This window comes from Procambarus clarkii, chromosome 50 (genome assembly GCF_040958095.1).
Source record: "Procambarus clarkii isolate CNS0578487 chromosome 50, FALCON_Pclarkii_2.0, whole genome shotgun sequence".
Lineage (NCBI taxonomy): Eukaryota > Metazoa > Arthropoda > Malacostraca > Decapoda > Cambaridae > Procambarus > Procambarus clarkii.
This window is the reverse complement of record NC_091199.1, coordinates 8,001,749-8,015,679: the sequence shown is the minus strand read 5'-3', so window position 1 is coordinate 8,015,679 and position 13,931 is coordinate 8,001,749. Positions and strand designations below refer to the sequence as shown.

At 36.8% G+C, this 13,931-nt stretch overlaps 1 protein-coding gene across 11 annotated transcripts in view; it reads right to left on the bottom strand.

Annotated features, from left to right (window-relative positions):
- Positions 1–13,931, bottom strand: part of unc80 (unc80, NALCN channel complex subunit) — a 162,248-nt gene that overhangs the window by 3,869 nt on the left and 144,448 nt on the right. For 9 of the 11 annotated variants that reach the window (XM_069303440.1, XM_069303448.1, XM_069303443.1 and 6 more), the window contains 4 exons: positions 5,548–5,720; positions 5,170–5,366; positions 3,007–3,142; positions 2,237–2,350 (listed from right to left, as the gene is read on the bottom strand). In XM_069303440.1, the coding sequence (XP_069159541.1) occupies positions 2,237–2,350; positions 3,007–3,142; positions 5,170–5,366; positions 5,548–5,720 (620 nt within the window). Of the gene's footprint in view, positions 1–2,236; positions 2,351–3,006; positions 3,143–5,169; positions 5,367–5,547; positions 5,721–10,238; positions 10,362–13,931 lie in introns of all 11 variants that reach the window. The other 2 variants (XM_069303447.1, XM_069303451.1) reach the window with 1 other exon arrangement.

The window sequence follows — 13,931 nt, the reverse complement described above, 5'->3', positions numbered from 1 at the left end:
AGACTTTACATCAAACTGGTCATGAATGGACAGCAAATCAAAATTGTGCTAAATATTAGTGCAAAGGGAAGGTGAAAATACATATGTGAGTATGTGGAGGAAAACACTAAATGACTGTAAACAGGCTTATGAACAACAAGAGCATTCACAACTTAAGTACTTTATGGCATAAGAGAGACAGTCGGTGAATAATATTATGGAATAACAAGATCACTCAGTATAAAGAAACACCTCAGTCTGGCCCATTTCATTACATTTGTTACGGACTCGTTACCACCGTCCGAGTGTGGCCTGGTAATTCCAGTGCCATCTAAGAGTCTGCACTCAAACTCCCCTGGTATTGGATGCTACGTGGACAACGCCATCTACTGGTGGTGGTGTGACGTCGGCAAATGGCTCTGGTTTCCTGCCTTGGTCAGACAGAGAGGTCGTTGTGGGTGACCTCTGGTGGTGGGCGTATCAAGATCAGCATTCTGCTACGAGCATAATGTCAACTCCCCAGTGAGTGTTACCTCTTAGTTTCCCCAGTGTACCGTCCATTTAACTGATGACGTGTTTGTGTCCACAAAAGTGACATGGGGCAGCAGTTGTACTGGAGAATGCAGTTTACCTTGGGCAATCCACATACTCTCAGCTTGGTCCTGGAAGACGACCACGTAAGCCGCCGCCGATCATAGCAGTGTGTTAGCTGCTGATTTACGCAGTGTTGATAAAGATCAGCGTACCCGGGAATTGGCTTAGGAGAGTAACGGATGTTAGTGAGGTGCCTGTAGTAAAGTGCTGCTAGCCGGTCGCTAGATGCTTCTGCCAGGAGTTAACTACCCCTGTATATGATTGTTGGAGTCTTCCGATCAGCGTGTGGCTGAAGTCCTCTGCCAGCGTGTGGCTGGAGAGCGATAGTGGGGTATAGGCACCTCGTGATACTGTGTCGGTGGATTGGCCCACATACAAGGTTAACTCGCCAGTATTTCTCAGTATGAGTAGACGAGGTACTGGAAGGTGGAAACACTGGGATTGATGAACACTGCATTGTGTGCATTTTGAGTGTCCTGTGCGAAAGCGACACTATTGTAAATGTGTGCAATCATAGTCTATTTATTCTAAATACATAAGGTGAAGGTGTAAATATATTTATAAAGGGAACTGTGTGTATCCCCTTTCTCTCTATTACACTATATAGCCAATTCTTGAAAGCGTACTACCGACTTGGGGTCGGATACACTAAATGAGGTTTATCCATCAAGAACCTGGTTATTGGTCATTAGTGACCGTAACAACATTCAATACTGAATTTTTCAAGTAATTGATAAAACTGAAAATTGCATAGTTTTAGCAAAAATGAAAGCACCACAACATGGAGGTTTTCTGAGCATCAGCTTTGATATGTTAGGTGGGTTGTTTAGGTTCAAATGTTTATAGTTAAGCAAAACAATTACTGTACATTTTTTACAGAGTCAAATTGTGAGAATGGTGTGACCTCTGAACTTAGTGGCAGATCACCAGCACTTTGTCAACATATTTCAAAGAAAGCTCCTCAAAGCACAGGAGGGATTATAAATGCTGTACAGCACACTATCCTTACCATCATGTGCAACTGCCAAGCATAGGAGCTGAGGTAATGTATTTTTACCAGTTAGAATACACCAACCCTTATGTCCCTTTAATATGTGCCATTCATAGATCTCGTGTTGTCACTGTATAGCTTCACTCCAGATCATATAAAATTAACAAAAAAAGCTTTACGCTGAACAAGCCACAATGTAGGACAAACATGAGATGTTGTTGAGTCATATGGTAATAAACCCATGGAATCATCTCTCTGCTGAAGCTGTAAATACCAAGATATTTCTTTAGTTCAGTTCAAAATACAGCTGGAAAAATATTCAGGTATAGAGGAAGGAACCTTTGACAAGCCATCAGCTCTAGAGACGGTGGCCATCAGGTAAATTTTCGTAAACAGAGGTGGTTTTTAGTACCGAGCGGTGTTATGAAGTGTTATTATTGACCATGCTCTATACATTTCACAGTGCCATTAAATTTCAGGATAAATACTGTATACCAAAAAGTGTGGTTAAAGATACTGTCTTATGAATGCAAACTGTAATTAAAGGTCAGGCAGTATGTATGGTAAAGTGCAAGAAAGTCATCTTGTATGCAAATACTGTAGTGTAGTTAAAGGTTAAGTTCTGTACATTGCAAATTACAGTACATGTGAATAAAACAAAGAACAGCTCACGTTTTTCTCGTTAGCAGCCCCAGGCTCATGGAACCGGGTCTCAACTACTGAAGTCTTTCTTGGCGAGGGCACAACAGGACCAGTCAGTGGCTCCTTGTATTTTCCTGTACGGACCTGAAATTAAAAATAAAATTAGAAAGATGTTTTGTATCAATAACTATAAAGTGAATATAAAATGTTTTGGTCCTATAAAATGTTCCGGTTCTATATAAAATGTTTCGGTCCTACGATGCCATGTATAGCTTTTATGCCTCACTTCCTCTCGGGAGTTTCCCATCAGCGGGTGGCCACAAAAGATGTTTCTTCAAATGGCTCACACTACACAAACCTTCCCCCTCTTTCAAGTTCTATAACTCCTCTTCACAATTACTTTCATATATTGTTCATCTCCTGATTTCACCCTAGCGCATCCTTCTCATTAATGATTATTAATGTTGATACGGTATTGAATTTGTATTGCTCTTACATATTATGCCCACTGGGAATATACCTGTATTCGTTCCCAGGAAAAGAATTATAGGATTTTATGATTTCTTAAATTTGTATATATCTTCACCTCCAATTGTTAGTTATAACTTTTATAATCTAACTACAATACAGTATAACTGTGTTGTATATGCATAATGTAATCTAATTTGAACAATATAGCCTATAATCTAATTATAAGCAGGCCATATAATCTATTTATAAGCAGGCCCTCTAATTATGACTGTTCTGCTACTGAATAATAACTATCTTGTATTCTAATTTGCTACTGAAAATTAACTTACCTGCATCTCAAGGCGTTCAAGCTCCTGAAGACTCATGTCAAAGCCACCAAAACTCTCACGATAGCCAGATATGGTAGACGTTTCCATGTAGCTTATTTCACTTACACTTTCTGGTTCAGGTTGTATAATGCTGGCCCTGTAGGATAATATTTATGTAATTATTGTTATATATAAAAGTAGAGGAAGCATACGGATGCCAGTTGCAGTATGTTCAAAAATACTGCACATTCAAGTCATCCTTCCTTTGATCCTCCTTTCTTGATGATCCTCTACTACTGCAAGCCAACAATCAATATACAGTACTGTACTTTCTAAATATTATCTAAATACTGTAATCTTTGATACAATGAACCTGTACCCAACATTCATTATGTAATGCAACAATTATATATGTGATGTAATTATAACTTGAGCTTGTTAAAACACTTTTAGCATGTTTTGTGGTCAAATGCACTATTCTATAGCAGTTTTCTTGTCTGCATTGCCTTGTCAATGTAGCATAGAGGAAAATATATAAATGACAATCCTAATTTTAATTGGCTATTGTAAAAGCATTTCAAGTACATTCTGTAATTAAAAGATGTTTTTCATTACATTCATCAATGGATATTTGTAGCTATATTTGTCTAATTTTAGTCCTGGCCAAGGGGCTTCTCTCCACCATACATGTCTTATGTTTGGACAAGGTTAGTTTGGATTCGCCTGGAATTCCTGCCTTGACTCTCAGGCTTCCTATCATACTTTACTAAGTTCTAGTAACCTGGTTTGAGCTATTGCAAAAAAGCTCCTTTCTGAGCTATATTATTCTCCTTTTCCATATTCCTTTTTATTCTCTATAAAGAATGTAGGTTTTTTGTTAGTCATGTTAAACATGAGTTGATTTAGGTTAGCCTTGGGATGAGTAGGGTACTGCCACCTGGTGGCAGTCAATGGTATGACCAAGTAGTCCAGCTGATAAAGAGTCCTCGTTTAACTGTCTGTGATCACAAGTGAAGCTTCGGAGAGCAAATTTCTGTAATTTTTTATTTTCCGAGTTGGACTGATAATTTCCTGTGACTCCCTCAGCACAATATGACGCTGCAAGAACACGTCATTGTAATGCTGTGCTCTGTTGCCTTTGTCGTATTGTAAGATATATGCTCAAGGACATAGTAGAACTTTACTTGTGTAAGGTTCTACTATGTAATATAACTCAAACAAGTTATATTATTTGGAAAAAAGTTGTTCACAAAAGCTGAAATCTTTATTATTAATCACTGTCATTTGTAATTCACAAGGATTGAGAATTGTTCATACTGTATCTCACCTCCCATACTGTGGAGCCGGTCGGCCGAGCGGACAGCACACTGGACTTGTGATCCTGTGGTCATGGGTTCGATCCCAGGCGCCGGCGAGAAACAATTGGGCAGAGTTTCTTTCACCCTATGCCCCTGTTACCTAGCAGTAAAATAGGTACCTGGGTGTTAGTCAGCTGTCACGGGCTGCTTCCTGGGGGTGGAGGCCTGGTCGAGGACCGGGCCGCGGGGACACTAAAGCCCCGAAATCATCTCAAGATAACCAAGATAACCTCATACTTTGTTCTTATTTTATAGTAATGTATCTCTGTTTTGCAAGATAACTGGTAAGAGAATCAAAATTCTAACATGGAACTCTTTAACCATTACACTGCTCCAATCACCATATACAGTTTTTTTTTTTTTTGTTTACATTTCTCTTCTTAACTGTCTTTACAGATGCACTGTTTAGGAGTTGAGCCTCAAATCTAACAATTAAAACCAGAATTGACAAAACTATAAGCCTGGAAGAAATCTCACTGGTGGTCAATAAAAATGTATTCTGAACATAAGTCAGGTACTCTTTAAACTGTAAAACACATGGTTTGCATATTTATTTTTCCTTTTCATATAAAATCGAGCCAATATTAATGCTGTACAGTGCATAAAATCCCTAATTACACATCTATTTAATAAAGTTATCAATATAAAAGCTTGACTTTCAAAAGGCTCAGTATAGCCATCCTGATTAGCATTTTCTTTTTTATAACTACAGTACATTATAGAGTTATGTCATTAAGTGCTTTAAAATAACAATTAATTGCAGTTTATGAAACTGAAGTGTTTCCTTACTTTGATACATGTAACTACAGTACATCCCCTTCCTTACTTTGACTTTTCTCTCTTGGTGGTGGTCGTAGTGGCAGTGGAATGGCCAGGTGGTGTAAAATCGTCTTCAGGTATAAGTGGGACAGAGAGCTCCCTGAGGGCTGGGTCCTCGCCCGTTACCATCTGTGCACCAGTCACAGGAGGAAGTCGAGTGGGTTCAACATCAATGTGAGCGACTTGAGGTTGCCGCTCCTGTGTCTGTAGTGATATAAAAGAATCATTTGTCTTCTCACAAATTTAAATCTTATTTTTAATAGCTTCCTAAGTTTGGCTGTGACCACTAAGCCTAATCTAAATAGACCGGCTTTGAAAGAGTTTTACGTCCTTTTAATTTAAGTCTCAACTTTATCTGTATTACATTAAAATGGATGTAGCTAACCTCAGCGTGCCCATGCCCATGTTTGCTCTTTCGAAACCGGAAAGTCTTTCTAGACTGAGCCATTTGTCGTTGTAGTCTGGGTCTTACACCACTACGAACACTCTCCTGGCTTCCATTCGCCATGCCACCACCTTCGCCTGGGCTTGTAGGTGTTGATACACTACTATCCTCACCTGTAAAACATATTACAGTCATACATGTGCTAAGGAATGCTTCAATATATTTGATGTAAAATTGGTTAATATTTTTATCATAGGAAATAAGCTACAGTAGGTAAATATATGGCAAGTGTATATATTAAGAAAAATAAATATGTGAAAAATAATGGAGTAGCAAATATTAAAAGATCTCTGGCCTATGGCCTACTTTTTACTGTGCTTTCATGTGGAAGTTCACATTTATAAATTTTCATGAATGTGTTTATTATTGCTGCTAGTTATGCAAACAATAGAGTAAAAATTTGTACAAAAGCTCCTTTATAATTAATACTAACGGAGACTAGATTACATACAGCAGTACACTTTACTATAATGTACAGAAAATGTTCTATATTATCAACAAAAGCCAACGAATGATTCATTGTACAAGAATATTCTTACTACGCTTGAAACTTGTTCCAATCTACTCTAAGAATAGACTACGTAGGCCTAGTTTTCAACACAATTGTTTTTACTAACATGGAATTGTAGAGGGAATGCTTGCAAGATAAAGTCTAAGATTTTTGGAATGATGGACAGATTACCAGACTTGATACATTCTTGTAGCTATCACAGAATTAATATAGATTGATGTACTGTAATGTACAGAACATGCAACACCTTGTACTACAGTTTAATTAAGAGGCATACCATCATATCTAATGTTCCTCTTCATATGAACTGTTAATTCTACAACTGAAGAAGATTACAAATGACACTAGTTCCATAACTGACCCTAAGCTACATACTACCTTAAACTTCTTTTTAATTATTTAATCAGTACCATCTCATCTCTCAAGTACAATGATTCTGAATGACTAGCTGACAGAAGGTAAACTCAAATTCTATCTCTTGAACATGTACACAAGAATTGGATTGCAGTAATATGTGAGTGAGAAAAACACAAGTAACAAGAGAACGGAAGGGGACTGAATAACGAAGGGTAACACTGTTTATCCTACAAAGTCGAAGGTTTAGCCTTTAGAATTACTTCACCTTTTTGTTAAGTTAAAATTTATCTTTTTTAAATCACTCACATGATAGCCTACCGAATGAAATATTACAATAAACAGGATATATTTGTTTCTTCTTGATTACAAACCCAAAAAGTGCATGAACATTTTTCAATACCGTATCCCAGTCTAAATCCTATTTGGAAAACAGCTGCCTTTCAAGGATGTTACACTCCAAAACATAGCATGGATGGGAAGAAATTAATTTTGTTCACAGAATGATAACCCCCAAGAAACAATCTAACTTGGTTTTTTATAGAAGACCATACTTAGTACTAAGAGCAACTATTATTTTTATGGCAGTAGAGAGGCAGACAAGCTGACCAGAAGGTTCTAGATGAGCAGGTGGGTGTAAACAGCTGGCAAAACTAACTGGCCACCAGCGTTCCTTCCTGCTTGCTAACTGGTTTTGTGCAATATCTTACTCCTCCACCTTACAATCCTTGCCTCCCACCTGAGTCTGTATTATTCCACAAATTAGTTTTTGTAAAATTTATCCATTATTAAAATAAACACAGTTGCTTATGCTTTTACCATTTTATTGCAATATTTATTAACAGAATTTACTAGAAAAATACTTAAATTGTCATTTAAGCAACTCTCACTGGCTTGCTGGTTGTTGAGTGAGTGTACCTGCCAGCCATCTAGCCCACCTGCCTGCTGGCTCATGTGTTACCAGTGTGTCACAACCGGCCCTTCCCTCCCTACACTTGCCTTCTCCGAGGCTTATGGATATTCACCCCTACCTACCTAGCTTTTTACCACTGGGTAAAAGGCAATGCAAACTTTTCCTGTAAAATGTCCTCCTGTATTAGTGTACAACATGTAGGAGTACTGTAATTACATTTAATGTTGTACTTTAAAATTTTAATATCCGTAGAACTGCCTACAAAAATAATGTGCATTATATATGCAGCTTTTTAGCTGCCAGTTACTGGCAGCCAAGACTGCCAGTAACTGGCAGTTACTTGTAACTGCTCAAGGCAGTTACTCAACTGCCTTGAGCTGTAAACACTGCATGCTGGCTATCAAAGGTCGTATTGGAATGCACCAGAGGTTGTAGCACTGCTTCATGTGCATTCTTAATATGATGTCTTAGTGTTATTTTTGGGGCTATATGGGTGCTATGGTGGATTTTTGTAAATTGCATTCTTCTACAGAGGAGTTAGGCTGAGATGTTATATCCTATCAGCTGACTTTCTCTCCCTTGCATACTTTTACATGCTTAATGCCACCAATCACTATACTGTACATACACTGCTCAGTAATGCTTAGTCTCACCTGAGAATCTTTTGCATATTCATGAGCAGCCATCCTGGCACTTGGTTTATTTAAATATTGTCTGTACCACTTGCACACAATCATTCCACTCTGCCTATCTGTAATCGAGTTTAGAATAATATGGTCCAGATTTTGGAAGTAATAAGCCATTGTAATAAGTTTGAATGAGTCCACTAAAAATATTGCACATAATACTGACTAGTACTGTAAGTCTGTAAATCTAATCTATCATTAATTTAATATACTGTACATACGTATTCTCAATATTGAATTTTGAATTTCAATGACCAGGAGCCATCATCTGGCAGGAAATTATTAACTGCAGTACAGTGGAACCTCGGTTTACAAATGCCCCTCTTTACGAATTTTTCGGGTTACAAGCCCAATTTCTTTTGTAAAATTTGAATCCGTTTACGAGCTTTGCCTTGTGTTACGAGTTTGTTAATACACCTCCGACCACGCCTTAACTTAACAGTGCCTCCCACATAGTGATAATCGCCCTTGAATTCTTTGTAAAGAATTTCATTGTTTTTCTGCTTTTTTTTTTGTTTTTGAACATAAAAGTAATTACTGTATTATATATCATGCCATGGGTCCCAAGAAAGTCCGTGGTAAGGTTCAATCTAAGAAAACAAATGTGAGGATGACGATAGAGGAAAAACAAGAGATCATTCATAGTGAGTCAATGTGATATCTCGCTATAGCCAAGTGTTAGAACGTAGGGAAAACAAGTGTCTTTAGACAGATTCTTAGTAAGACAAGCAAGCAGTGAGCCACAACCAGGCCCTAGTGGTTTGCCTGCAAAATGTAGGGGAGAGAGTACCCCAGAGAAGTCATCACTGACTGATGTTATAATGGAGGGGACTTCCCTTCCAAACACTAATGCCTCTCATCCCCCTCCCCCCCCCCCCCCCCTCTTCACCATCTTCCATATGCCAACAATAGTCATCAATGAAGGTAAGCTATAACTTGTACATACTATAGTACAAAATATTTGTGTGTATTATATATGATATGTATTTTGAAGTTTCTATTTTTGGGAGTGTGGAATGCATTAATTCAATTTACATTATTTCTTATGGAAAAATTTGATTTCGGGTTGTAAATTTTCGGGTTATGAGCCGTCTCTGGGAACAGATTAAATTCGTAAACCAAAGGTACCACTGTATGTACGATTTAAAAACAAACAAATGTTTTGTGTCTGATAAAAAAGAAAAATTTATTTAATTAATCATCAATTAGTTGTTGGGAATAAGTCTTGAACGTGTAGTTTATAACCTAAATTGCGAGCAGCAGTTAGTACTGTAGTTACTACTGTAAAAGTGGCTATGGAAATAACTCATTCAGCAACACTAGAGGGCATGACTTTTGTGTAAGGAAAGATAATCCCGCCTCTATGAATAAATCCTGCTTTCTAAATGATGCTGGCTAAAGTCTTTTAGTTGTTACTTACTCCATAGATGAGCACCATGTATTAAGCAACCTGAAACATGGGTTCAAGGGTAAGCAATGGTGACCTGAAGATCTATTTCCACCTGACTTGCTATATACTGTACATAAACCACTTAGAATTGAATCCAACCAGAAAGGTACAATAATTAAGTAATTTACCAAAATATAGAATTATCCAATATCTGATATACAGTATATAGGCACATGAAAACCCAATGCAGTATACTGCAAGTATCTAAAACCAAATCAATAATTAGTAGCAGCAGCAACAACATGGCCACTGATACATAGTCTCTGACAGTGTAAAACAAACAATGCTGTATGATAAAGACTTTGGCATATCTCACAAGTTAACACCATCTGCTAGACGATCCAGGTCACAAGTAGCCTACACCCATAATCCTGGTACAAAATGCTATTCCTGAATAATCCATAACACACTCAACATCACAGAAAAAACAGCTGTAAATAGATCTGTTTTGGGATATGTAACTTAAAGGCTAATAATTATACATAACTTTTATAAGACTGTACCCTGCTGAAGGATACCTCAATGCTGGTACCATAATTTGATACATGCAAGCTTTCCACACAAGAATAATATATTTTGAAATACTCACACAGGTAATTTAAAAATAGAATTCATCTATCATCAATAGCACTGAAATGGTAATTTGTGTAACTGTTAAATAATTTAGTGTTTGTTCTAGAGTACAGTGCAATATTCATATGTATCTGATACACTTACCAGGGAGAACGGGAACACTGCTCGCCTGCAAGTTGGGTTTAGAGCCTCGCTTGCGGAGGAGGAAAGTCTTGCGGTAGAGACGAGGCTCAGAGGAGGTGGCGTGCGGGGAAGGCCGCAGAGAGCCTAGTGGGAAACACACGGGAGGGTGCCACACCCAGCCACGCCACACAAGCCCGGTCCGGGAACGGATAGAGGAGGGGCCCGGACCCGGCAGGTAAGAGAGGCAGCAGCAGCAGCAGAAGGTGGTTGATAGAGAGGGACATGGGACAGTCAAGGACACACATCAGTGACAAGCAAACAGTGTACAAAATTATGGATGGCTACAGTTTCTCTCATCACCACCACTTTATACTGCACTTACCTAACTAGCAATTATAATATTTCACAATCATATTCATTATTATTAAACAAAAAAGTTAATACATAATTTACTCTGTTCACGAAGAGAGCTCACATCTATAAACGTTCATGTTTCTGATTACAACAGCTTAAACCATCTCTTCACAACTATATTGTAATTACAGTATTATTATTACATTATGTATTATTATAATTATTATTATGTTATATATTAAATATTATAATTATGATTACATTATGTGTTATACAGTAATTATTATTATATTATGTATTATTATTAATATTAATACTGTACATTACCCTTTTCACTACCATCTAGTGTGTGTTTATGTCTTTTACTATAAACTTTATTTATTATCTCGGTACTGTGGGTGCGCACTGTAATTATAATAGCCTGTACCTTTTGTGTAGATTTCGTGCTAATAACATTACGGTACAGTATTTTTAATATTATTCTTTAGCAAATTTCTTTAATAAATCTTATTTTATATTTCATAATACAGTACTGTAATAAATTAACGTTTAAACATATTCAAATTTATGGTATACAGTACAGTACAGTACAGTACATATAATTGTACATGAGAGGACCAACATTGATATCTGTATTAATCAAGTAGCAAGTATTAAGCACAAGCTGCACCATTTACTGTATGTGATAAACAATCAAATTTATATACAGTCCTTGAAATGCATGAGTGTAATTGGTCAAAGACCAACATAACAGTTCATCATACATGGTTTCCTAGTGTCAGGAACAGAAAGCCTATTAGGCTTACTGAGGTTTCCGAGGCCAACTACAGACCTTCCCCAAGGTGCAAGTCACAACAGTTGCCTAATGCCTATTTACTGCTAGGTGAACAGAGGCATCAAGTGTAAGGAAACATCGCCTAAAGTCTAGCCATGTGCATTTATCGAATGCGAGACCTCTTGCTTGTGAGCCAACAGCATTGTACACAGCTACATGAATACTGTAGAAGAATTTAACAGCTTTCAAAGTTGGGTGATGGAATATAGTGCTGAAATCCAATAGATAGTCAAGAAATTATGTTAACAATTCTGGAAAGTTTGTGAAAATAGCAAGAGTTAAAAATAGAGCAATGGGTTGTTTTCATCTGCCCCGACACTGCAGCTTATTTCTGGAGTTATAATACCTTGTGTGCAATGCTCATTTGGAGAAACATTTCATCAGTACCTTATAGCAATTTTAGTTATTGTTTTACATATTAGTATAATCATTATAATTGAAATACTTTCGTCTCTCTTTTTAATCAATCTGACCTTGATATTTGACTTTAAACAGTACTGTATTCACACAACAGCCTTATCTTGTGGCTTTGATGGACACTAGAAACCCATGGCTTGCACGAGATTAACTATCTGCAATCGACAATTATTGATAAGATCATAGAAAAATGACATCTGAATATCCTTCCTCGTGTCTCAAAAGTTAGAAAAATTAATTTAAGTGTGCATCTTGAAAATGTTGCAAATAAAGTGGTGTGTATATATTGTGGTATAGGAGGGGTTGAGCATCTCTGGTCACGTCACCACCACTGAGAAACACTGGTGTGATGGGTAATGACGATGTTTCGGTCCATCTAGGGCCATTATCAAGTCGTGTGTAGTAATGGCCTGAGAGTAACACACAACATGGCAAGTAATGGTCTGAGAGTAATGATATGCCATCCACAATACATCAACTAATATACACCAACTGTGGTACAGTGACCTTAGCAGTAATTATCAGTAAAATGTAGTGAGGGTAAAAACAGGTAGTGCACCACTCTGATAATACCACACACTTTAGAGGTTACTTCTCTGTATCCAGACCAACAAGGTACTGTAAAGCAGCACAGTACTCTACAGTCGCCACTGCACAACAGTTAAGGCACAAGCCACAGTACACCAGCTTGAGTACAGTAGTCTTATAACAAAGCCTAAATACATTCATTTGTGTTTAATTAGGATAAGAAGGGGGTCTAAATTACAACATGGACACTTTTGTTTAATTTTATAAACTGTATAATTTAAGAGTTCAGTTATTGGATTGATTTAAAGTAGGGTTATGTTTTAATACTTCTACCTAATACTGGACAGGAAATTGGACATGTATTTGAAAAGTGCCAATGCATTTGTAAACTATATTAGATCTAGTTCCTAAAATGCTTCTACTAACTGTAAGCTAAAGCAGAAGAAAAAATGAAGACTTATACCTTTTTACTTCACTGTAATCATTATTTACGAGAGCAGTCGGCACGTCAAATACTCTACCCTAGTAGAAGCTCATCAGGCACCATTAGTCAAGTTACCTACTTATCATGCCAGTCTATTCAGTTTAAATGTCTCTTAATTCCTATATTTTTGTTCACAAGTCAGCAATGCAGAGGAAAGCAGTCACAGCACCTGCAGTGTTTTTGTATGAAATCATTATTGTAATAAGGGTTTAATGGTACACAAGACACACCTTTACGACAATAGTGACATAAGGTAGCACAATCACAATGGACAATACCACTACATAATTACGGGAGATCAGCCTAGAGGACCACTTGTTATCCAAGAAGCAAAGAATGAATGTTAAAATGATTGACAAAGAATCACATGAGCATGAGGATATAAATTAAAGTACACAGAGCAACATGCAGAAATTCCTAAATATGATATCAACTGATAAAACTTGCCACAAACCTGGTGTCACTGCTCACTTGGAGGTGCAAGTCCCTTCTTTGTTGACACAGTATATCAGAAATGTAGTTTTTAGAATATTTAATGTACTAAATAAAATGATGCAGCTACCACTTCACATCAGAAAAGAGTATAGCATTTCAGTAATGTATGACTATATTCCAATGCAAGTACAGTAATATGAAACAAAATACACATAACTAATGTACCAAGGATATGTTCCACACAAACTTATCTAACTACTATATATTAACACATTAACATATATAATATATTTGATGTAATATGGAGTGTAGATATTACAGTGCAAATTATTGTTTTCTGTTTTAATGGTTACTCTCTTGGAATGAAACTCACCTCACAATAAATATTAACATAAAAACACCAACTAATAATAACAACAGTACACTATATTTAAGAGGTAGTTTCTCAATTTACACTTATTTTGTTGATTTTTTTTATCAAATATTTATAAAATCACATTATTTACAAATATTGACATATATTTTTCAGACTGTTTGTCCACAAATACAAGTGTTTAAGCAAATTATGTAACATCAACATGCTGCCTACAATTTTAAATTAAAAAAATGGATATATTACCATCTTTTAACATTTTACCTCCCTAAAATACCATCTGAAGCA